We start from the raw sequence: 25,969 nt of genomic DNA, 5'->3' as shown, positions 1-25,969 counted from the left end.
GTGCTTAGCATTTCTGCATTTTCTGGTCACTCTCGCATAGCAATCCTCAGCATTTTTTGGTCTTAAAATTTAATTTCTAGTTTTCCTCCTTTCCCTGACATGTCTGAAGTTTTGTCACTTTGCCTCCCATTTTTCCTCTCCTCTTCCCCCCCCCCCCCCCCCTCCATTTACCATACTTCTTTCTTTGCACTTCACACAGTTCTATCACTGCCTGTAATACACATCTCAAGAAAAAAGGAACCCTGGATTTAAGGGTACCTAGGTTTATCCAAGATATATATACAAAAAAATAGTTTTGTAATTTGGAATGTGTAGTTCTTCCATCCAAACAGGATTAAAAGCTGCTCTACAATTTCAAAATCTTGTGTGCATAGTGCGGTGATTATTGAAATGAGATTGAAGGGGGGGCAGACTCAAGAAAAATGTCAGGAAGTATTTTTTCATAGAGAGAGTGGTGGATGCTTGGAATGCCCTCCTGTGGGAGGTGGTGATGAAAATGGTAACGGAATTCAAACATGCGTGGGATAAACATAAAGGAATCCTGTTTGGAAAGAAGGGGTCCTCAGGAGCTTATCGGAGATTGGATGGCAGAGGCGGGGCTGGTGGTTGGGAGGCGTGGCTAGTGCTGGGCAGACTTATACAGTCTGTGCCAGAACCAGTGGTGGGAGGCGGGGCTGGTGGTTGGGAGGCGGGGATAGTGCTGGGCAGACTTATACGGTCTGTGCCAGAGCCGGTGGTGGGAGGAGGGGCTGGTGGTTGGGAGGCGGGGATAGTGCTGGGCAGACTTATACGGTCTGTGCCAGAGCCGGTGGTGGGAGGAGGGGCTGGTGGTTGGGAGGCGGGGATAGTGCTGGGCAGACTTATACGGTCTGTGCCCTGAAAAGGACAGGTACAAATCAAGGTAAGGTATACACAAAAAGTAGCACATGTGAGTTTATCTTGTTGGGCAGACTGGGTGGACCGTGCAGGTCTTTTTCTGCCGTCATCTACTATGTTACTATGATTTATAGTAGCTAATATACATACAGCTACTTGGGTGAATGAATGACTGTTGTCATCTTTGAAATGGAAGAGCAATAAAGCAGTAAACTTGTATCCCTGGGTTCCTTGTGTGTGAATTGTTTTAGTTAAATTTTTGTGTTTCACTAAATCTCATCCTAAACAGTGTTGTTGTGATTGATGGTAAATACAGGTCATTCATCTTCCTTAACAGGGTATAAGATTCCCGTAATTGAAAACTTGGGAGCCACACTGGACCAGTTTGACACTATTGATTTCTCTGATAATGAAATCAGAAAATTGGATGGGTTTCCTTTATTGAAAAGACTTAAAACATTATTGGTGAACAATAACAGAATATGGTAAGTAGTTTTTGGTCCTGTAAAACTCAAAGCCAACAAGCTCTGTCAAAATTTGTGAAAACACAAATTCTGGTGGTGGGAGGCGGGACTGGTAGTTGGGAGGCGGGGATAGTGCTGGGCAGACTTATACAGTCTGTGCCAGAGCTGGTGGTGGGAGGCGGGGTTGGTGGTTGGGAGGCGGGGATAGGGCTGGCCAGACTTATACGGTCTGTGCACTGAAGAGGACAGTACAAATAAAAAAAGTAGCACATATGAATTTATCTTCTTGGGCAGACTGGATGGACCGTGCAGGTCTTTTTCTGCCGTCATCTACTATGTTAGTCAGGTTGTGAAAAATCTACCTGTCCACTCACTCTCCTGGTGAAAGTGGAATTTTTTTTTTTTAAGGCAAATATGGTAATGGGAGCCTTGGACCCAGGAGGGACAGATGGGGGAGTTTCCCTAACTGTGGCTAGGGAGGGCATATGGGTTGGTAGAAAGAGTGAAGAAGGGAAGCATGCATGGGGGAGGGGGGGCTGATCCCTGGCTATGTATTCTGCTACCAACTCCTGTTAAGATTTAAAAAAAAAGAAATTAATGGGTTGCAAAGGGTAGAAGTTGGGACTACGGTGTAAATGCTGTATATCCTTCACAAGTGTTAGAGGACTTTTTTCAAACTCTGCTCTTAATTGTTAGACTGCAGAATGATGTGCCCTTCCATTAGCATAAAGAATACAAATGTATAGGGCCCTAAGATTTATTTATTTATAGTACATTTCTACCCCACATTTTCCCACACACAGGCACAATGTGGCTAACGTGAAAAGGAAAAATGACAGTACAATAAGAGAAAATGATAAGAGACAAGAATAGAGATGCAGGGGTGGGGAAGGGAGACTATTGGTCGAGAAGAGTGTGAGGGGAATAGACCAGCCCAAATAGGTGGGTTTTCAGCAGCCTCTTGAACAGGAAACTTTAAAAGTCTAGCTTAGATACTTTATTTTGTTAAGTGGTGTTTATGGTGTCTGTTTCTGTTGTTTTGAAGATTTTTAACACTTCTAAAATTTTAGTCGTGTAGGTGAGGGAATTGAATTTGTCCTGCCAAACCTTAAAGAATTGATCCTCACAAGCAATAGTATTGTGGAATTGGTAAGTTTTTTTGTTTGTTTTTTCTTTCTTCTTTTTCCTCTGTTCATTATTAAAATTCAGTTACATTGAGTTGGTTCTAAATAATTGTGACTGTCTAGTAGAGAGAAGCAAAACGACTCATCTGATCCTTTCTGCAAATGTCTGTCCCTACAATAAGATGTGTCCAGTCACTCCCCCACTCCAGGAGTGCTGCCTACCCAACAATGGAAAGCACACCTGCTTTATGGCACATCAGGTAAAAATCGTGTGCACTTCTCCTCCACAGAGGTGAAACAGTGGTCAGAAATACACTTTCGTGTGAAAATGTGCACAAGTCTTGATGTGTCCCGTGGGAATTATTTAAATTGTATTTTGCAGGTAAGCAACTCTAAAGGGCCATCTTTTGTCTACAGAATAGATTACAAGGAACCTGAGCCGCATTAAAGGGCTTTGCGGTATTTTTGCTTTTAGCATTTGGTGAATAGCGCATTGAGTGCTTTTTGTGTCGGGTGTGGCATGGAAGGCATTTGGCAGTTCGCGTGCAGTAAATGCAGGGTGTTTAACGCAGGACGACTTAACTAAGTGCTTCTGCGTTAACTGAAAGCAGGCACCGTGCATCATTGACTGTTAATTCACAACCAGCAGTAAAACAAATGGAGTAACACTCCGTATCACTAGCTGCTGTTAGTTTTGCACTTGCTGCATGTCAACTTCCTGCTGTTTTTGTGCAAAATCTAACGCATTTTAGTAAAATCAATAATTTCCTGAAAAACAATTTTTGGAGCATGACAAGTTACACACACAGACCTAACAGTTAAATAGAATATTAGAAATTTAAATATACTCGGCAGAGAAAGTTAAAAAAAAAAGGAAAAATATGAAATTTAACATTTGCGTTTCTTAATTGAACCATTCCAAGTGCTCAGAACAATGTTCAGTCCTACTAAGATTTATGAAAACAAAGAATTACAGTTAAAAAAACAGCATATAAATATATGTAGTAGGGCTGATTATTAGTGACTTTTTTTCATAGTTTAGTAGAAGCTGTTTTTATTACATTTTAGGTAATAATGGTGCAAATGAGCTGGCTTATTTACATTTCTTGAGTACAGTTCACATGCATTCCTATATGAAAAAATCTCCCAGCCATTTTAGTAATGGCAATTTACAAATTTAAAGATAAAGCCCCTTCTTAGTATCTTAAGGGGCTGGTGTTTCAGGAAGAGGGTTGAGGAGACACTGATATTGAGGTAAGGTAGAGATCATAAGGACCTCATGTGAACCCGGGGGCTCAAATTCCTGCTTTGGTCAGTAGCCGGTTCCTGCACATGTGCACACAGCTTACCAAAATCACCACTTCAGCAAGAAAATTTTGTTTCACACACCTGAGATTTTCATGATCCTTTAAGAAAAAAATAAAGTTTTGCAGGAGCTGATTCATCCCTTCACTGCATGGCTGTGTGGAACTAATTCTCACAGTAATCACATGAGGCTTCAAGACGCTTACCCATAGCCTTGCAGTGCAGGGAGGAAGAAGCTTCTGTTGCCACAGACAGCAGGCTGATAAGTTCTGAGGACTTCCAAGTCCACAGTTGCTAGATGGCTGAAGGAGACTATCGCATCAGCTTATTTGTTTGCAGGGAAGCGGGATCCTTAGACCTTGCAGGCTTATTCTACAAAACGTACAGTGACATCTTGGGCGGAGACTACCTCACTGTCTCCATGTGGATATTTGCAAGGTGTCGACATTGTTGATGGTGCATACGTTTGCCAAGCACTACAGAGTGGACGTTGCAGCATGTTTGGAAGCCGGTTTTGGGCTTAGGTCCTCAGGGTGGCGGCGCCAGGATCCAACCCACTCTAGGAATTGCTTTTGAATGTCCCACGGATTCTGGAATAGTAGGAAGCTACATAATGGAAGGAAAAATTGTCGTACCTGATAATTTTCTGTCCATTAGTCCTTCCCACTATTCTAAGAGTTTGTCTGGGGAATAGGAGTGGGGAGTTTCCTGCCTTGAACCAAACCCTGCCTGTTGAAGTCCCATCATAGGTTAAGGCACACTCCAGCTTGCTCAAACCATAAGCTAACTGAGGGGATAGGTGTGGCTTGCTTCCATGCTATAGTTTTGTACTGTGGCAGCCCTGACTTCTAGCAATATATCAGAATATGCTCTTTCCAAATAAGAGAACATTTGGGCTGTTTATACTGCAAAGAGAACTTCGCTGAAACTTGGTGTGGGTGTATGGGGGGGGGGGGGGGGGGGGGGGAGAGGGAGGTTGTTTGCTCCAAAGCATACTTCTTGCAAAGTGGCTTCACACTTTGCTGTTAAGAAATTTTATTCCTGAGGTAAAATCTAGTCAAACGTTTGCTTCAGGGTTGAAATGCTCATAACCTGTAGAACATAAAGATTACTGTTAAAAACTTGAAAATCTTATGATGTAGGTGGTTAAATTAGTAGTTAAGTACTATACAGTTACTCTTTTTCTGGTTATTCATTGCTCTCTTTTTCCTTTTTCAGGGTGATCTGGATCCTCTGGCGACAATTAAATCTTTGACCTATCTGAGGTATACAGTTCTTAATGTTTTATGGCAAAAAGTTAATGCCATGATCATATTTTTCTCTAACTTTTTTTCCCCTCCCAAAAAATGTGCCAAAATGCAGTATTTTAGACTGGATGTGAATTTCCCTCAAGTCCACCTTTCTCATTGGGTCACAATGGACCGACCTCTGTCCTTCATGTGTAGTGTGGAAATTTTATTAATAGGCCTCTCATTCTGTTTCCTTGCTGTACCTCTTAACAGCTGACTGTAGATGGCGTGAGCAATTTTTGACATCCTGCATACACCATACACCAGATGCTTCCTGCTATCCTTTCTGTGGCTCATTTTTCTTTCTAAGCCAGCCTATGTTAAACCAGACTGTTTGTAGAAATCCACTCTTCCTTTTTTCATTCATATTAGTTACTTGTGGACATCAAAGAAGCACAAAATGTTTGTTAAAAATCATGCTATACTACATTTTATCAGTGCATCAAAGCAGTTAACATAACTATAAAAAAAGAAAAGGGGGGTGGGGTTTGAAAAGTCCAGACCCAGATGTACCAGTTGTGCCCTTCTTCCGGCAGATTGAGACAGGATGTAAAAGGGTTCAGTGTACTTGCAAAAGGCATCAATGCAGCCTGTTTGTCACTACCATGTGCTGGAGACAGAAATAACTGAGCACCTATGCAGCTGGATTGGGATCTTCAGTGATACTAGCTAGAGAGTAGATGGTGTGGAGGGTGGAGACCTCTGGCCATTCTAAAGGAGGAGCAGGAGATTTTTAAAAAATCGCATTTTCTCAGATCTTTCTCCACAACCAGGGCCCTGGGGGTCACTGTGCTTAAGATACAGGAGAAAGGATCAGGGATGCTTTTCTGAACTTTGTCTGGTGTCCTGGAAAGTGGGCTGTTCAAGAGATCCTGCAGAGGTTGGCCAACCTAAGGCGATCATTCCGGTTCCACACCAGGAGAGAGGCCTGGGTCGTTACGCCATTTATTTTGTGGTTCCAAAGAAAGAAGAGGTCCCTTTGTCCCATGTGGAATCTGAGGGGGTGAATCAAGCCCTTCATATACCCTCATTTTGCAAGGAAACCTTCAGGTCGGTCACTGTGGCAGTGCAATCAGAGTTCCTCACGTCCCTGGATCTGACAGAAGCGTATCTTCATATTCCGATTCAGCAGGCTCACCAGATTCCTTTACTTTTGGGACGGCATTATCAATTGTGTACTCCCTTTCAGGTTAGTGACAGTTAATGGCAATCGTGGTGCTCTAGAAGGAAGGGATATTGGTTCACCCTTACTTGGGTGATTGGCTTATTCGTGCAAAATCTCTCCAGGAGAGCTTGGCAGCCATTGATCAAGTTGTTCAGTTGCTGCTGATGTTGGGACTGTGTGGTCAACCTGGCCAAGAGTTATCTGGTGTCCTCACAAAGGTTGGAGTATCTGGTTGTTCGCTTCAACTCGCTTCTGAGGAAGGTGTTCCAGAGCTCAGGATACAGAAGGTCCAGGTGCAGGTTTGGTGCTGGTTGCGTTCAGTGTCCCCGGGCTCAGGACTACCTCCAAGTGTTGGGTCCCATGGCGGCAAGTCTGGAAGTGGTGCAGTGGGCCAGGGTCCATACAAGACAGAAGAGCTTCCAGCAACGGTCTTGTATGGACCCTGGCCATACAAGGTGGGTCTCCAAGGAGTGGAATGGAGGAGACCTCCCTATCTGGGGGAGGGTACGGCACACTTTACACTGGTGGCTGGCTCTGCACAATTGGAGGGAATGCTGCTGGATCCCTCAAAATGGACTGTGATCAGGACTGGCGCCAGTCTCTCAGGCTGAGGAGCACACTGTTTGGGACAATTAGTGCAGAGGCTATGGTCCTCTGAGGAGGCTTGTTGGTCGATCAACAGGTTAGAAACCAGAGTGACAGCTTGCATCGCTAGCCTCTCAGGATATCCTTCAGGGACAGTCGACTTTAGTTTTGTTGGACAACGCTATGGCAGTAACCTACGTCAGTGATCGGGAGGCTCCAGGAGCGGACTAGTGGCCTGCCTGATGAAACGGTCAGAGCAGCATATCGAGGATCCATCGGCAACGCACATAAGTATCCACAAAAAGTAGCAAAGATATACACAAAAAGTAGCACATATGAGTTTATCTTGTTGGGCAGACTGGATGGACCATGCAGGTCTTTTTCTGCCGTTATCTACTGTGTTACTATGTTACTATAAGTCTGCCTGAACGTTCTCCACACCTACTATCTCGGCAGAAGTGTGTTGGATCCTGTGGAATGTTGTCTCAGAGATGAAGTAACATAGTAAATGACGACAGCTAAGGACCTGTATGATCCATCCAGTCTACCCAACAAGATAAACTCATTTTACATGGTATGTGATACTTTATATGTATGCCCGAGGACACAGACCGTAAAAGTCTGCCCAGTACTGTTCTTGTACTAAGTTCTGAAGCTAACATCGAAGCCCCTTAAAATTTACACTCCAGCCCATCCCTATCTATTCAGTCACGATCAGGTCGTAGACCATAGTCTGCCCAGCTTCCGTTTTGTTTCCAGTTACCGGCATCGCCACCCAATCTCCGCTAAGATTCCACAGAACCATTCCTTCTAAACAGGATTCCTTTGTGTTTATCCCACACATGGAAACTCATTAGCCCTTGTATTTTAGTAATTGTTTAAAGTATTTAAATTAGAGTGGTGCTTGGGATTTGAACCCCTGGTTACCTACACTTCAGTAGGTTGATTTTAGTTCTGAGCCACCTACAACTGTTGTCTTCAAGCTAATTGTGGACAGATGAGAGTCCCCCGTCGTGGATTTGATGGCAACTTGTCACAGTGCCAAGGCTCTTCAGTTCTTCAGTCGGCACAAGGATCCTTGTGTGGAGGGTCTGGATGCCCTAGTGCAGAGGTGGCAGTCATTGGGAGTCCTGTATGTGTTCCCTTCTTGGTCCTTTGTGGGCAGGGTTCTCCAGAGGATCAGACTTCACCATGATCCGGTGGCGGTAGTTCCGCCCGGTTGACCCCACGGTATGGGGATCTGGTTTGTCTCCCTGCTGGAAGAGCTGCTATGGCCTCCCATCAGAGAAGGCTGTCAACACAATGGTCTGTGTGAGTGGCTGATTCAGCTCCATTCTGTCTTATGTCTTGGTTCTTATCCCAGAAATAAACAGTGGATTTTCCCCAAGTCAATTTAATAATGGTCTATGGACTTTTCCTTTAGGAAGCCATCCAGTCCTTTTTTTTTAAACCCTGCTAAGTTAACCGCCTTTACCACATTCTCTGGCAACAAATTCCAGAGTTTAATTACACGTTGAGTGAAGAAAGTTTCTCCGATTAGTTTTAAATTTACTACTTTGTAGCTTCGTCGCGTGCCCTCTTGTCCTAGTATTTTTGGAGCGAGTAAACGAGCAATTCACGTCTACTCGTTCCACTCATTATTTTATAGACCTTTATCATATCTCCCCTCAGTTAACCCAGAAAAATAAAAAAAAAAGAGAGAAATGAAGTGATTGAACTCAGTGGTGAACACTGTAGGTCTGGCCAGGGGAGATTGTTTTCGTATCAAGGGCAGTGGCAGCTCATGGTGCTCTGGATTAACTGGTGGATGGTCAGCACTGAGAGGACAGGCTATTTGAGGACTAACTCTAGGGGAACTGCAAAGCCCACTTACAAGTACTTAGAAGTCAGTGGTTATCAGTCTCCATCTGCTGGTAGGCGTGCATAACCCATTCGTCTGTGCCGGTTTGGAGGGTCTAAAAAGAAAAATAGCAGGCAAGACCTAATTTCTCCATAGACGGGTACAACCCTACTGGTCCTTAGGGTTTAAGGAAAGAAAATTAGCAGGTGAGACATTTCTCTTTATATGTGTTGATAATATGATTATTAAGTGGAGCTGACAAGAATGTTGACTTTGTTTTAAAAATGTAAACCTAAAATCTGGATTTAGTTTTGTGTGGGGTTTTTTTTTTTTGTTTTGTTTTGCAGCATAATGAGGAACCCAGTAATAAACAAAAAGCATTACCGTCTCTATGTGATCCATAAAATTCCACAGGTTCGAGTGTTAGACTTTCAGAAAGTGAAGTTAAAGGTAAGTTTTTCTCAGCCTTGTGTTTTAAGATCGTTGTCCAGAGCTGCCAAGTTACCAATTTCCAGGAGGGAGATTATAAGGCAGTCCTAGTTTTCTGACGGCCTCATCCTGGTGCATGATGGGATCTGCTGCACTGATTTAAATGGTTAGAATAAGGGGAATTAAATACCACACTGCTTTAGGATATAAGTTTAAACCTATGACTAGCCAACGTGTCTCCCTTCCGAAATGGGTAGCTTGAGCAGTGCTGCCTTATTTAAAAGTTAATTAGTAGTGTCGGTGTTCTCCTAATATGCATTTCTTTTCTTTTTTTTTACTGAAGTTTTATAAATTAGAATGTTGAGTATCGGCAGGCAACATCCAGTCTCTTTAGTTTACACAGTGTCATTCCCCTTATTCCGTCCATAAGGTCCCACAATAACTCAAGCTGGAACCAGTATCAAAGTGGCTGTTAACTGAGCACTGTGGCCCCTGGTCTTACCAGCTGGCAACCTGTTGCCTACAACTTGCCATACAGGTCCAGGCAAGAATGCAGCTTGGCATAGTTGGTCACATGAATGAATGTATCCAGGTCTAGCATTCTGCAAATACAGCTTTTCCAGTAAGACTTCTAATGTACTTTCTACCCACCAGTCAGCTGCTATTTATTTTCAATCTCTCCCTACACTCCTCCCCGTGAACTCCGTTCGCTGGGTAAATGTCTCCTGTCGTCCCCCTTCTCCCCCACTGCTAACTCCTGGCTCCGTTCCTTCTATCTCGTTGCTCCCTATGCCTGGAATAGACTCCCTGAGCCAGTACGTCAGGCTCAGTCTCTGGCTGTTTTCAAGTCTAGGCTAAAAGCCCACCTCTTTGCTACTGCTTTCGACTCCTAACCATGACTCTCTTACTCAACACCCTCACTTATCACCCCTACCACTGCAATTTCCCCACCCCTAGCTGTCTGTTCGTCTGTCCAATTTAGATTGTAAGTTCTGTTGAGCAGGGACTGTCTTTTCATGTTAATTTGTACAGTGCTGCGTAAGTCTAGTAGCGCTGTAGAAATGTTTAGTAGTAGTATACCACCATTCATTAAACTAGTACAGTCGTTTACAACTGGTTTTAACCCAATCCTCGGGGACCACCTGGCCAGTTGGGTTTTCAGGGTACCCACAATGAATATTCATATGAGAGAGTGCATGCCAAGAAGGCAGTTTTTCTCATGCATGTTCATTGTGGATGTCCTGAAAACCACTGGTTTACAATATACTACACAGAACGCATTGCGTAACTTAAGATAGGCGAGCAGCAAGGCTTTACAATCCATCTTAGCACAGGTCACATTTAATATAGATAATGGGGGGGGGGGGGGGGGGGGGGGGGTCCACTCAGCAGCACCTACTCTAGAAGTTGCAAATCCCAGCCAGTTCTTGCAGTCTTTTACAGCTAAGGATTCTCTCCTTATCCCATCCCTTACTATTTTAACCTACACGTCACCTGAAATGATGATCATGCGTCTACTATCCTTTCAGTTTAGTCTGTACTCCTCCTCCCCTTCCCCAAACTATAACATCTTGTTTTAGAATATCCTGTCAGTTTTCTTAAGCACTGTTAATACCTTTCAGCCATTTGTCTCTGTCATGTCTTCCCATCTTGCCTCTGTTTTGAGGGTGCTGGCATTGTAGATATGGAGCCTCCTTTCACAGGGATTCTACTGTATACCTTGCAGCATTTTGCTAACCTTTCTGTCTGTAGTCTTTCAGAGTTATGGCCAGCAGAACTGAACACGGTTCTGCAGATGTGATTCTGAGAGCGATCTACCACTCTAAATTTTTTATTATTACTTTACACTAGGGTTACTAGGGCACATAGAGAGCAGCATATAGCCGTCTTTTCTCCAAGCTGAAGAGCCCCAGCCGCTTTAGCCTTTCCTCATAGGGAAGTCGTCTCATCCCCTTTATCGTTTTCATCGCCCTTCTTTGCACCTTTTCTAATTCCACTATATCTTTTTTGAGATGCGGCGACCAGAATTGAACACAATATTCGAGGTGCTACTCTTTAATTTGTCAAATTGCGCCATTACATCGTCCAGATTTATAGAGAAATGTAGTGGTAGGGTGGTGGTCTCAGTCTGAGAGAATCGCCATCCTGTTGTTGTTTTTAAGAATCAATAGCAGATCATTTTCTAGTTTTTCATAAGACAGAATAAATAGGGTAGGGATGATTCATTTCTGCCGAAATTGGTGTTTTGAAACTTTGTTTTTCTCAATATTGTTAAGAATTAAAATGTGAGTTTTAGAAGATGTGGTCATGAATGCATTTTGAATCAAATCTTAATCGCATATGTTTTGAATACTCCCTTTGGGACTGGCATGGCAATTCAGGACCATGCACTGGTGTCTGGATTATGGAGCAGCTGGTTCAGGAATCAATAATAGGGACAAACTTTAGACTTAGTCCTTAGTGGCCCTGATAATTTGGTGGAACAGTGATCATAACGTGATCATATTTGATAGATTGGAATAAGTACAAAAAAGGAAATCCTCTAGCATTCAACTTTCAAAAAGGACACTGATAAAATGAGGAAAATGGTTTAAAAAAACCACCTAGGTCAAGCATAGACATTTTTCAAAAGTACTGTCCTAGAAACCCAGACCAGATATTCCACATATTAAAAAAAACAAAAAGGTGGAAGAAAGGCCAAACAGTGTACATGGTGAAAAGTAATGTGAAGGAGGCTATTGGAGCTAAAAACATCCTTCCTTCAGAAAATTGAGTAAGGTTCTAATTGTATATACCGTGTTTCCCCGAAAATAAGACACTGTCTTATATTAATTTTTGCCCCCAAAAATGCGCTAGGTCTTATTTTCAGGGGCTGTCTTATTTTTCGGGGAAACATCGGGATTGGATCGGGGTTGGCCCGCCCGCCCTCCGTCGCTCCTGGAACTAACCTTAAACGCCTCCTTTCACCTTCGCAGCAGCAGGGCAGGCCACTCCTTCCTTCCGTGTCCCGCCCTCGCCTGATGTAACGTCCGCAAGGGCGGGGCACGGAAGGAAGGAGAGGTCTGCCCTGCTGCTGCTTGCTGCGAAGGTGAAAGGAGGCGTTTAAGGTTAGTTCCGGGAGCGACGGAGGGTGGGGGGGGGGGGGGACGGCCTTGTCCGGCTCTCGGCGGCCCTGCTTTCAAACAAAAATTTGCTAGGTCTTACTTTCGGGGGAGGCCTTATATCTACCAATTCAGGAAAACCTCTACTAGGTCTTATTTTCGGGGGATGTCTTACTTTCGGGGAAACAGGGTAATAGGAAAAAAACATAAGGAATAGCAAGTCAAATGCAAAGCACTGATAAGGCAATGAGACTTTGCCTCTGAGGCAAGCTTCAGTACATAATAAAAACTTTAAGTACATTCAGAGTAAGATGCCATTAGGAGAAGGGTTAATTGACGATCAAAGGGTAAAAGTGACACTCGGGGAGGACAAGACTATAGTGGAGAGACTAAGAGGCTCATTTTCAAAACACTGAGACTTACTAAGTTTCTAAGTGCTTTGGAAATGTGCCTCTAAATTCTTTGCTTTGGTCGTCACTATGGAATATGTGGGGGTGGTATTTAATGATGACAAGTCTAGGTGCAGATCACTGCAGGGATGTAACTCTGGTCAAGTATCCATGAAGAGTAAAAGTACAGGTCACTGAAACTGCATATAAAACTGCTTGCCACCCTCAAAATTGGAAGAGTTTGTTTTGAGTAAGGCCTTAATTTAGACCCATTCTAGTGTTTCACAGAAGAAAGGAATAATGGTGGAGGAAGACATTAGAATATGATCCTAATGTTCTTGATATTAACTTTGTGTGTGGTATCGCTGCAGGAGCGTCAGGAGGCAGCAAAAATGTTCAAGGGCAAACGGGGTGCACAACTTGCAAAGGATATTGCCAGGAGATCCAAAACGTAAGATACAGATAACCCAACCTAAAATTGGAGCTCACTTCCAGAAATACCTTCTAGGTAGCTTATCAGCTATTAAAGAGAAGCTACAGCTGTCAGCGTGTTTAATATCTGGGCTGGTACGGCTTAAAGCTCTCCTGAGCAGCCTGTGAATTAATTATGGAGAAATTGCAACTGGATGATATGATTGGGCACATGAGAAATGAAGGGGCAATGCTAGTGAATGCCTTCCAAATTCAGAGTAACAATTTGATGGGCGAGAGGACACGTAAGAGCATGTCTAGACAGTTTACATCTAGCAAGGTGTTTCTGGTGGAGAGGCTTCTTCTTGTATCAGCTTGTTAACAAAGATAAGATACTACACTGGTCTAAATAAAAGACTTTCAGAGTTCACCTTTGAAAGCCGAGAAGGTGATTTATTATGTTTATACTTGTTAAGTCTGTTCATTTTTCTGTTTTTTCCCTCCCCCAGTTTCAACCCAGGTGTGGGATTGCTAGCTGACAAAAAGAAGGCGGGGCCATCTGCAGCTGACGTTGAAGCAATTAAGGTACAACATGAGATACTGGATTATAAGGAATAGAGCTCATCCTCCCCGTCCCATCTGCCCGCAACCTCGGAGTCATCTTCGACTCCTCCCTCTCCTTCTCTGCGCATATCCAACAGACTGCCAAGACCTGTCGCTTCTTCCTCTTCAACATCAGCAAAATTCGCCCTTTCCTCTCTGAGCACACCACCAGAACTCTCGTCCATGCTCTCATTACCTCTCGCCTTGATTACTGAGACTTACTCCTCACCGGCTCCCACTCGGCCATCTATCCCCCCTTCAATCCGTTCAGAACGCTGCTGCACGTCTTATATTCCGCCAAAACCGATATACTCATATCACCCCTCTCCTCAAATCACTTCATTGGCTTCCGATCAGATATCGCATACAATTCAAGCTCCTCCTCCTTACCTAAAAATGCACCCAGTCTGCGGCTCCTCACTACCTCTCCACCCTCATCTCTCCCTATGTTCCCGCCCGCAACCTCCGCTCACAGGACAAAGCCCTTCTCTCAGTACCCTTCTCCACCACTGCCAACTCCAGGCTCCGCTCATTCTGCCTTGCCTCACCTTATGCCTGGAATAATCTTCTTTTACCCATACGCCATGCCCCCTCTCTACCCATCTTCAAATCTCTGCTTAAAACTCACCTCTTCAATGCTGCCTTCGGCGCCTAACCGCTCGAGAAATATAAAATACCCCAATCCATCCACCCTATCAGATTAACTGTTCACTCGTCCTCTAGATTGTTCACTTGTCTTTAGATTGTTCTCTTGTCTTTTAGATTGTAAGCTCTTTGAGCAGGGACTGTCCTTCTATGTTTAAATTGTACAGCGCTGCGTAACCCTAGTAGCACTTTAGAAATGGTTGTTGTTGTTGTTGTTATCCCTAAAAAGACACACTGAGACTTAACAGGATATCCCCATTAGCTGTAAACCTCATCTTTCTGCACTTTCTTGACCTTGCACTTTTCTCCTATTCTGCTCGTAGCTCAGTCAGAATGGTAACTACCCAGGACGTTTTCTGACGTTTATTTCTGTCTAGCTACTGCAGTGACGATTGCAGTAAAAACTTGTTCTGTCTATAGTTTTCAAGTAGTTACAAAGGTTTCTAGGAACACACGCTCCCAAGACTTTGTTTTAATACGCATTCGAGCTTACTCCCATTTATCAAGACCTCCTAATGATACAAATGTGATAGAAAGGAACAGTGAGCTCATCGCACACCAGGTTGACAGCTGAGTCTTTGCTCAGCTAAACTAGTACAACTTCGTCTAGTGTACAAATTTCAAATTTCCACTTGTATAACTTATCCTGGTTTGAAAATTTTAATATTTGCAAAATGTTCTTGCAGACCAGTAGTTCACTTACATTGATTACTCATTATATCTGATGGTCTGATGCCCCACAAGTCGCAAGTTACTTGGCCTAGCGGAGCCCCCTCCCTCCCCCAATACCCCTGTACTGTTTGTAGGAGACGGGCGCAATCCCCACTTGCTCCTGCTTCTCTGGGCCACCATCTTCAAAATGGATTTTAGACCTATCTTTAGGACGTACTTAAATTTTGTACGGTTCTGGTTTGTTTCCTGCATGTTTTGTAATAGGGAGATTAAGCTTAGGTAGGGGGAAAGAGTGACAGGGTAACCAAGCCTGGGACTAGAGGTAGTTCTGCAAAAACAAAAAAATCCCAGACCTTGAGTAATAGCTTTTCAGCACTGTAAACAAAATGGGCAGCATTAACATGTGTAAGGAATTGTTAATTTCTTGTGCAAAATTCCCCCAAGAGGAAATTAGGGCTAGTGTCAGGAATTTATTAGTAACTTTAAAGGTTTACAGGAAATGACTTCACTCAAAATAACAAAAGATAATGGAAATACAATGTTTCAATTCTGGTTTAAAGGGGGTTTGGGCAAATGCCTAGATAAAAAAACAACCTATTCAAAAAGGCCTACCCCAACAATCCTACGTAAACTCCTTCACCCAGCAACACAGCATGACCAATGATCGTACTGGACAACATACAATCTTCATCCCTCCTGACCCTTCACAACTACCTCATTCGATCACTATACAACCTTGTATTTGTTCTCAACCGACTTGGCGAACGGCTTGACGGTACTGTGTAAGCCACATTGAGCCTGCAAATAGGTGGGAAAATGTGGGGTACAAATGTAAGAAATAAATAATACAAGTCTTGTAGTCCGCATTTACCACAAGGTTCAGTGCAGATAATATAGAAGCTGAACAATCATTGGGAATTTTTTCATAGGTCTCCCCCTCTGAACCTATCCCATGCTTGAACTCCATTGCCAGCCGTCACTCATGCTCCAGTCTGACAATTTGTCTCCTATCCCTGCTGCTGCTACAGCATAACTTCCTTTTCTTATCAGCTGTGCAGCCAGTACTGCCTTGTCTCATTGCTTCTTTCAGCCTGCCGCCTCTTTGTTAGAGGTGCAAGAAGTCATGAGATTGCATCCGCTGCGAGGCTGCAGTAGCACAGATGCTGCTGGCTCCTAGTCTATCTGATGTATTTCTGCAGGGCAACTGGAAAATAGTGGGTGGGGAGGGTGTACAGAATTCCCTGAGGAGTGCTATTTGCACAATTACACTGCCCAGTATGTTCAAGTACAGCTTTCATCAGTATTGCTAAAGCACAGTTCCATTTCATCCCACAGATCAATTTTTTTTAGTTACATTTGTACCCTGCGCTTTCCCACTCATGGCAGGCTCAATGCGGCAGGCAATGGAGGGTTAAGTGACTTGCCCAGAGTCACAAGGAGCTGCCTGTGCCGGGAATTGAACTCAGTTCCCCAGGACCAAAGTCCACCACCCTAACCACTAGGCCACTCCTCCACAATCTAGAGATGAGTGAGTTATGTCCCTTCACTAGCAGGTGGAGATAGAATACTGAGGTTAAGGTGGCTGAAATTCTCTATCTCAGCAGGTGGATGGACAGATCCTGTGCATCTCTTTGGATGGGTCATGTTCAAGTGTACAGCGCTTCGTACGTCTAGTAGCGCTATAGAAATAAGTACTAGTCTTGGCTGGACTTGGCCATTTTGCCCCTTCCCTGCCTATGCAAATTAAAAAAAAAAAAAAAGTAAGATGGGCCAGAACAGTCTGGTGCTCTGCTGAGAGCAGGGAACACTTGACCTTCGTTTGGGATTTGACTGGGATCTTGTAAGTGTTGGCTTTCCTTCCCTTGTCTCATAAATGCTGTGGTGTATGTGGAGCAGCATTTGGTCTTGATGTCTGTAAGTTTTGCCTTCCCCGGTGATCGGTACGCATGCTGGTGGTTCGTGCTGTTCCAGAGTCTTATCCCGGGCAGCGTGCTGGTTGGCAGCTTGCTGCGCTGGTCCGGGGGGTCTTCTCTGTTCCGATCAGAGGGGCGCATGGTGTTTTGATGGGCTCTGAGGCAGTTTGGCGCTGGCAGCCGTCATCTTAGATCGCGTTCTTCGTCAAAATGTTTTTTTTTTTTTTTAATTCTTGGCCTAGTTCGCTACGTTGCTTCCCGCCCTGCTCTTTAGCCACCCATTGCTCTGTTCCTCCAGCTTGCAGCCAGTGATTCCAGGGGTGGCTCCCTGTGAAGCGGATGCCGGATTTCTTTTCTGGGGTTGGTGTCCCACGCTTTTGGCAGTGTCCCTCGTAACCCCTTTTGTGGTGGCATGATAGCTTTGGGACTCATTAGGCGGGCTATAGCTCTTGTGGGGGGAAAAAAAACTCAGACTTTGAAGGGGATTGTTTCCGCCACTTTTGCAGTATTTCTGGGTTGGTTGGGTTTTTTTTTGCGTTGGGGGGGGGGGGGGGCTAAGTCTCCCGGTATTACCGGCCTTTGGGGGGGGGGGGTGCTTGGTCGTTTCTTTTCTGGATCTGTTGGTGGAGTAGCCTAGTGGTTAGTGCAGTGGACTTTGATCCTGGAGAACTGAGTTCGATTCCCATTGCAGCTCCTTGTGACTTCTGGGCAATTCACTTAACCCTCCATTGCCCCTGGTACAAAATAAATACCTGAAGACCAGCCTGTTCAAAAAGGCTTACCACAGCGATACAGCCTAACTACCAGACAATGAAACTCATGCCGAACTAGATAAAACCCAACTCTCTATACTTGACTACCAAAGTGTACTCTACCATGAATGAACTTTAAAGCAATACCACTCTACCTCTAATCAGTGGCGTTCCTAAGGGGGCTGACACCCGGGGCGGATCGCCAGCGCGACCCCCTCCCGGCGAAAGGACACCCCCCCACCCCAGCGAAAGAACCCCCCCGGTTGTGGGGGGGTGCCGCGCTCCGGTCAGCTTCCGGGGCAGAGGGAGCATGGAAACGAAGGAAGCTGACCGGTGCGCGGCCCCCCCCCCCCCCCCCCCCCAGTGGCGTGCACCCGGGGCGGACCGCCCCCACTGCCCCCGCCCTTGGTACGCCACTGCCTCTAATTCCTAATATGAACTCTTTATACTTAATTGTTTAATTTACTATGCCAATCATGATTTCTAATGTAATACCACTTGTATCTCTCACTCTGGAAATGGCGATTGCCATGATGGAACAATGTAAGCCACATTGAGCCTGCAAATAGGTGGGAAAATGTGGGATACAAATGAAACAAACAAATAAAATAAATAAATATGTAAACTGCTTTGAATGTAGTTGCAAAAACCTCAGAAAGGCGGTATATCAAGTCCCATTAACCCCCTTTCCCTTTGCTAGGCCCTCTTTGTCAACGTCTTGTGTCGTCAGCTGGTTGTTCTGGTCTTTGTTCCTTTCCTTTTATTTCCTCTTCTGTCCTGCAAGCGGCATCGGCTGAGTGGTTTTGATTGGTGCTGGAGGCTATTTGGTGTATGGTATTTGGACTCCCTGGCTGGGGTTCAAGATGGTTGTAGCGACTGGCCTGGAGGTCTGGTTTAGGGTCACCTCGATGGTTTTCTTTTCGTGCCCCGGGCGCACGCAGTATCATGACGGCACTTCCTTTTGTTTTTACCACAGCCTGCTTGGTAAGTTTTTCCCTAGGGCCAAGCCACTTACTGCCTTCCTTTCATTCATGTTTCCCTGTAGCCTCATACCTTCTTAAGCGAATCTCGTGCCTGGCAAGCATATGGTTCCCTTCTTCCCCTTGCCCTTCCGGCTAGGCCTTTCTTTTGCTAGACATCTTGTCATTCTCCGGCACATTACAAATGTGCCTACCTTCCTGCGCTGGTTTCCCTTTGGAAATTGATATTTGTTTGCAATCCTGCACGCAAAACGTCTATGATCTGCCCCTTTGTTGTATGCTCGGCGGTCTTTGCCGGGCTGGCGTCTGACTTTTGGGGTCAGGGCCCGCAGTGGTAGCTTCTGTCGCCCTTCCTGGCTTCAGACAGGTTGCACTGCCATCCCGTCTGGAGCCACATCCTCATGCCTTCTAGTTTGAACACTGTCCTTCGGCAGACCTGCAATCCAATTTCTGAGTTGGTTGTCCTGTCGCTTTTCTCAGGTCGGGAGTCTCTCCTGGGGCTCAAGGTCTGCCACCGTTGTGCTCTCTTCCTGGTTTGTCGTTTGCCACTTTTCAGGATTCTTTCTTCGGCAGTGCCGGCCTACATTTTCCTTTCCAGGATGGTTCTCCTAACCATGTTTTGTTTGGGGTTTGTTTGGTTTTTTTTATTTTCCTTCCTAGGTTTGCAGGCTGCCCTTTGGGTTCGGTTAGGGGCCTGCTCTCCATTGGACCCAGTTGGATTGCCAAGGGGCCCACGTGCTGTGCCGTGTTGACATTTGTTGGGGTCAGTTCCTGCCTCCCTGGACTTTTCTCCCTGCCTTCGACACCCAGGTTTGGGCGGTGCTGCCCTATGGGCTTATTTCCTGGCTGGCGTCCTGTTCCTTCCAGTACTGTCCTTTTTCCCTGGACTGTCTTTCAGTACGTTACTGATCTGGTCTCTGGCAAGCATCTCTCGTGGGGCAAAGCAGCGGAACTGATTGTTGGACCTTGCTCTTTCGAGCCTGATGAGCTTCGCTCCCTTTCGGGCTATCCTCCTACACGTGCACCCCAGAGGGGGGTGGGGTGCTCCACCCCTGCATGTTGGGGCTGGCTCTATTTATGGATATAGGGCCTTGTTTCGTCTTCAGATATCTACTACTACTACTTATCATTTCTATAGCGCTACTAGACGTACGCATATCAGGCCTTGATCCATCACCGGAAGTCAAGCTTTCTCCTTATCATGAGGTTGTTCCTTGATCTGCGTCTGGATGTTCAGCCTTGCTATGTCTCAGGATTCTGAGCCTTCCATCTTTAGAGGTTGGGTCTAGCGCCATCTGTGGTTTTCGAGCCCTGCTGCATCTATGGCGGTGGCACCTTCCTCTATCTCTGGCTATCGCGGTTTCTGCCCTTGCTGAGTGTCGGGCTTTCTGGCCATCAAGCTTGTTGTTGGATGTCAAGTCTTGCTTTGGCCCTGGGTTGCTCTCTCTCTGGCTATTGAGTCCAGCTCCCTCTCTGGCGGTCGAGCCTTGCGCCCTCTCTAATGGTAGTTTTGCTCTGTCTTGTGTGCACCTGGCCTTGCTCCATCGTGGGCTCTCCAGCTTTACTCCACAGCAGTCTGGCACGGCTTGCTCAGTCAGAGGCCAGACTTCTTCCATCCTGGGGCTCAAGCTTGGTTCCGCTCTGTAGATTGAGCTTTTCTTCATCTCGGAACATAGGGGTGTTGGTTCTTTGAGTCTTGCGCCATTTCTTATTACGAAGTTTTCCTCCTTTTCGGTGGTTGAGACTTGCTCTTGTCTGTTTTTCAGGACCGTCTGTCTTACGGCACTGGATGGTGCCGTTTCCTCTGTATCTGGAGTGCATATCTTACTCTGTCTCGGAATAGGGAGTTCTCTCTGGGTCTTGGCCCTTGCCTTTATCTCTTGTCTGGTTCCAGCTCTGCATGTTTGGGGCTCACTCTTTTTTAGCGGTCCATTATATAGGACCTCTGCAGTCCCACCCTACTTGGGGACTGCTTTGGTACTTTCCACTTATCTCTGAATTGATCTGTGGGACATAATGAAAGGAAAAATTTGCTTCTTGCCTGATAAATTTTCTTTCCTTTAGTCCCAACAGATCAATCCAGAGGCCCACCCTTTGATCTTGACTGAGTGTTTCATCCGGTTTCTTTGTTTACTTTTTTTTTTTTTTTTTTAAGCACTTCAGTTTACTACTTTGGCTGTTTTCCTCCTGTGGCAGCATTTGAGGTGGAGCGTACATGGGTTTTTAGATATAGGAGAGGGCTTACCTGTTGGATTTCCTCTTCTGCCATTGCTTTGGTATCAACAATAGTGAGGTTAAGGTAGCTGCACATGCCCACATATAGTAAACCTCTAAAGATCTCTCTATCGCCACCTGCTGGTAGAGGGATATAACCCACTCATCTCTGGATTGATATGTTGGGCCTAAAGGAAAGAAAATTATCAGGTAAGAAACATAATTTTTCCTTTGAAATTCTTCAGTTTGCTTCGCTGTAATTGATGCAGGTGTTTTGGAACTGTCACAAATTATCTGCTATAAAATGGAATTGGGTTAGTTTATTCAGTATATTGGCAATATAGACCAACTGAGTGTGAGGTAATGTTGACTCTGCTATTCTAGGAAAGGGGCTGAGAGGATTTTGTTTAAATGTTTGAAGATGAACGTTAAGTTTAGTTTGAGGTGCTTTAGTTCAGCTGCTTTCAAAATTATAAAATAATCTTAGTGTTAGACGAGAGTGAATAATTGTCGTATTGATTGTGCTGTTTTCCTCCCCTTTCCAGGTTGCCATTGCTAATGCTTCAACCCTGGCTGAAGTGGAGAGACTAAAGGGGTTACTGCAGTCTGGTCACATCCCGGGCAGAGAACGCAAACAAGGTCAACTTTCTGCTTTCTTAGTCACTGGTGGCAATTTCAGTAATGTTAACACAGGAGAACTGTGATGGTCTCGGTCTGCATTTCTGCTTGTTCACTGATCTCTGTTCCTTGCTCGGTCTGTATGTTAGCAGTCTCTGTGCATTTTTCCAGCAGTTCCAGCCTTGATGTGAGCCGGCGCCTTCCTCCCAGCAGGGTTTGCTCTCTATCGGAGTAGTGGTGGGGAGCACAGCTGATAGCTTCTCATTGGAGTCCTGGCGTGTTGCTGTCAGTGTAGTTGGGGAAGGGGGGCCGGGGCTGTTTCTTTACAGCACTTTTCAGACAACAATAAATAAACTTTAGCATTAGTCTCCACCCCCCACAGGTTTGTTGGACATTTCTGTTTGGTTCTGCCTCTGCTGGATTTGATCTTTCTCCACATCCTTTGTTCTAGGAAGATTTGGCACGGAGAGGGTGGTGGATGCTTGGAATGCCCTCCCGCGGGAGGTGGTGGAGATGAAAACAGTAACGGAATTCAAACATGCGTGGGATAAACATAAAGGAATCCTGTTCAGAAGGAATGGATCCTCAGAAGCTTAGCCAAAATTGGGTGGCGGAGCAGGTGGGGGGAAGAGAGGTTGGTGGTTGGGAGGCAAGGATAGTGGAGGGCAGACTTATACGGTCTGTGCCAGAGCCGGAGATGGGAGGCGGGACTGGTGCTTGGGAGGCGGGAAATACTGATGGGCAGACTTATACGGTCTGTGCCCTGAAAAAGACAGGTACAAATCAAGGTAAGGTATACACATATGAGTTTATCTTGTTGGGCAGACTGGATGGACCGTGCAGGTCTTTTTCTGCCGTCATCTACTATGTTACTATGTAACTGGTCAAAATGGTTTACATACAACAATAGGAGATATGGAAAGGAATTGTTAATAGGGATAGCAAGACAGTCGGGGGGAGGGGGGGAATGACAGAAGTTGGGGACACCTGATATTTTCTTAAAAGGAGCTTTGCTTTCCCATTCTGTGGCCCATGCTCAAAGCCAGGCAGAAAAACACATAATGTAAAAGCCCATAATGCAACAGCAATGCAAAAAAAAATAAAGGCAAATGGATTCTCATAAGAAATCATATGCAAATGAAATGTGCAGTTAATTTGTGCCAACAAAAGTGGAGGTATGTGCCTGGCACATGGCGCAGAGGTTGTAAGGTAAGCACATATCAGCACCGTTATTCTGCACTTCTAAAATGAGTCTTTCAGAAATTGCCGATGTTTGCTTCACTTTTTTGCTTGGACTTACGCAAAACTTGCACGGGCTTCTTCTGCTTGTAAAAAAGACAAAGCCTCTCCTCAAAACCACCTCTGCTGACCCTGACTTGGCGTTAACTTTTTGGCGTTATAGGCCATCTGAGCACGTGAAGGGATGCTTACTGCCCTCATGAACACCTTTAACACGTTAATACTACTCTAGAGCTCTTAGAGTTTTCGGCAGAAAACGTGTGTGCTAACGGCTTTTTAACACTGGCTTTACTCGGTGTACCTATGCCATGTCGAAGGTTGAAGTAAATGATTGTGCCTAAAGTGGAGGAGTGGCCTAGTGGTTAGGGTGGTGGACTTTGGTCCTGGGGAACTGAGGAACTGAGTTTGATTCCCACTTCAGGCACAGGCAGCTCCTTGTGACACTGGGCAAGTCACTTAACCCTCCATTGCCCCATGTAAGCCGCATTGAGCCTGCCATGAGTGGGAAAGCGCAGGGTACAAATGTAACAAAAATAAAATAGATACTATTGGAGATTCTACATGGAATGTTGCTGCTATTGGAGATTCTACATGGAATGTTGCTATTCCACTAGCAACATTCCATGTAAAAGGCTGCGCAGGCTTCTGTTTCTGTGAGTCTGACGTCCTGCACGTACGTGCAGGACGTCAGACTCACAGAAGCAGAAGCCTGCGCGGCCACATTGGTGATCTGCAAGGGCCGACTTCTACATGGAATGTTGCTAGTGGAATAGCAACATTCCATGTAGAATCTCAAATAGTAGCAACAGTGGAGGAGTGGCCTAGTGGTTAGGGTGGTGGACTTTGGTCCTGAGGAACTGAGCTCAATTCGCACTTGAGGCACAGGCAGCTCCTTGTGACTCTGGGCAAGTCACTTAACCCTCCATTGCCCCATGTAAGCCGCATTGAGCCTGCCATGAGTGGGAAAGCGCAGGGTACTAATGTAACAAAAAATAAAGTTGGCAGTATAAGTGATAGTGTTCTATATTTTGTGGCTTATCACTACAGCATTTAGGCTAGTGGTTCCCAGCCAGTCAGGTTTTCAGGATGCCCACAATAAATATTCGAGAGAGATTTGCATGCATTGCCTCCACTGCTTGCAGATCTCTTTCATGAATAATTCATTGTGCACATACTTAAAACCTGACTGGCTGGGGACCTGGTTTGGGAACCGCTGATTTAGGCGCTAGGTTTTTAGAATGGGATCTAAGTGCAGTTACGCATGTAACTACAAATTGGTGCCAGTTAGCACAAATTAAGGTCTTCTGTTGGTATTTAAGGCCAGTTGGCACCTAATTTAATAATTGTTAGGCGTGCAACTTGTGCGACCAAATTTGCTTGCTAGTTGGAAGTTTGGGCGCTTAGCTTTATAGAATGTGTCTATCCATAGCACCATAGAGAGGAAAACGAGGGATTTTTACTCTTTATTTTTCTCTTGCCCGCAATGTACTTGTAGTTCAGTGAAAGCTGACAGTTTACAGAGTTAGAAACTTAAATCATATCTTCTCTCCAAGATACTCCTGTGCTCCAAATGGGCTCTTAAGAGGCACACCTGCGCCTTGGGTCACACCCCTTTGGGCGTAAACAGTCCACAGTATAGGCGCTGACTCCGTGGGTGCTGTGGGTGCTCGAGCACCCCCAATATTGCACCCACCTGAAGTTCCCTCCCTCCCTCCGAGTTCCCGGGTCCCCCCTCCCTCCAAATTTTAAAAGTCATCTATTTTACCTCGGGGTTAGGGCAGCAGCAGCGGTAAAATCCATGCAGGCTCGGCTCAGTGCTTAGTTCAGTTTTCCCTTCGCTGTCTCTCAGCGCTGCTCTCGCCCTTGTGTAAACAGGAAATGAGGGCGGGACCAGAGCTGAGAGAGAAAGCGAAGGGAAAACTGAACTAAGCGCTGAGCCTGCATGGATTTTACCGCTGCTGCTGCCCTAACCCCGACGAGGTAAAATAGATGACTTTTAAAATTTGGAGGGAGGGGGGGACTCTGGAACTCGGAGGGAGGGAGGGGGGACAGGAGAAGGGAATGCACCACCTGTAAAAAAAAAAAAAAATTCAGCACCCCCAATCATTTTGAAAAGTTGGCTGCTATGGTCCACAGGGTTTGGTGATGGTTGTGAAGTTGTGTTGTCTTTCTTGTTTTCATGCTGGTACAGTGTGGTGTCTGTGGTTTTAAATGCTTTAGTGTATGGGAGGTGGTGGAGATGAAAAGGGAGGTGGTGGAGATGAAAACGGTAACGGAATTCAAACATGCGTGGGATAAACATAAAGGAATCCTGTGCAGAAGAAAGGGATCCTCAGGAGCTTAGCCTAGAATGGGTGGCAGAGCTGGTGGTTGGGAGGTGGGGCTAGTGTGGGCAGACTTATGCGGTCTGTGCCAGAGCTGGTGGTTGGGAGGCGGGGATAGTGCTGGGCAGACTTATGCGGTCTGTGCCAGAGCTGGTGGTTGGGAGGCGGGGATAGTGCTGGGCAGACTTATACGGTCTGTGCCCTGAAGAGCACAGGTACAAATCAAAGTAGGGTATACACAAAAAGCAGCAAATATGAGTTATCTTGTTGGGCAGACTGGATGGACCGTGCAGGTCTTTTTCTGCCGTCATCTACTATGTTACTATGTAGAAGTTTACAAGACAACTGGAAGACAAGTATGGCGAGAGAAGCGGTGCTTCATCCTGATTTTTGTGTTTGGCTCTATTTACTGTTTGCTGTAATTTTATTTCGTTCCTGTGATGTACATAGGGAACAATAATCCTAACTGTAGGAGCTAAATACAAGTCTCCAAATTAGGAGTCGCTACCAAAGGAAAAAAAAATTGTATTTTTGTGACAGTATGTTAGTTTTCAGCCCAGCATGCTGCAACTTCTAAAAAGGCAAATAAAATCTTAGGGATTCTCAACAAAACATCATTATGCCTCTGGTTAGGTCCCTGGTGCAATCAGAACTGCACATGATACACATAAAAAAAAAAAAAAAAAGATATAGCAGAATCCAAAAAGGTTTGGAGAAGGGCAGTGATAAGAGTGGTGGTGGAGGGTGAAATCCCTTAGGAAGAGAGGCTAATCGTTTTAGGGTTCTTCAGCTAGGACAGAGTGATCTTTATCTGGAAACAAATGCTGCAAAGAAGGGACCAGCAGCTTCTCCGGAACTTGTTCTGCTTCCTGACCATGTCACACTTGCTTTTTTACAGGATCTTCATGGCTTACTTTTGCCTCTTAGGTGTGAGTTTGGTTTTTAAACAGTTATGTACTCTTTGACAAATACCTGGAGCTAGTGTTACGAACTTTAAGTTAATCTTTGCAAGAGCTTTTAGTCCTGTTTGA

The 25,969-nt window shown here is 45.2% G+C and overlaps 1 protein-coding gene across 1 annotated transcript in view; it reads left to right on the top strand.

Annotated features, from left to right (window-relative positions):
• SNRPA1 (small nuclear ribonucleoprotein polypeptide A') overlaps window positions 1-25,969 on the top strand; it is a 44,026-nt gene that overhangs the window by 17,487 nt on the left and 570 nt on the right. The window contains exons 2-8 of the mRNA XM_030189749.1: window positions 1,214-1,361; window positions 2,411-2,489; window positions 4,988-5,034; window positions 8,996-9,098; window positions 12,939-13,018; window positions 13,488-13,563; window positions 21,303-21,396. Of these exons, the coding sequence (XP_030045609.1) occupies window positions 1,214-1,361; window positions 2,411-2,489; window positions 4,988-5,034; window positions 8,996-9,098; window positions 12,939-13,018; window positions 13,488-13,563; window positions 21,303-21,396 (627 nt within the window). The remainder of the gene's footprint in view (window positions 1-1,213; window positions 1,362-2,410; window positions 2,490-4,987; window positions 5,035-8,995; window positions 9,099-12,938; window positions 13,019-13,487; window positions 13,564-21,302; window positions 21,397-25,969) is intronic.

Source organism: Microcaecilia unicolor, chromosome 1 (genome assembly GCF_901765095.1).
Source record: "Microcaecilia unicolor chromosome 1, aMicUni1.1, whole genome shotgun sequence".
In the NCBI taxonomy this organism is placed as follows: domain Eukaryota; kingdom Metazoa; phylum Chordata; class Amphibia; order Gymnophiona; family Siphonopidae; genus Microcaecilia; species Microcaecilia unicolor.
The sequence above is the reverse complement of the archived record's forward strand: the minus strand, read 5'-3'. Positions and strand labels throughout refer to the sequence as shown.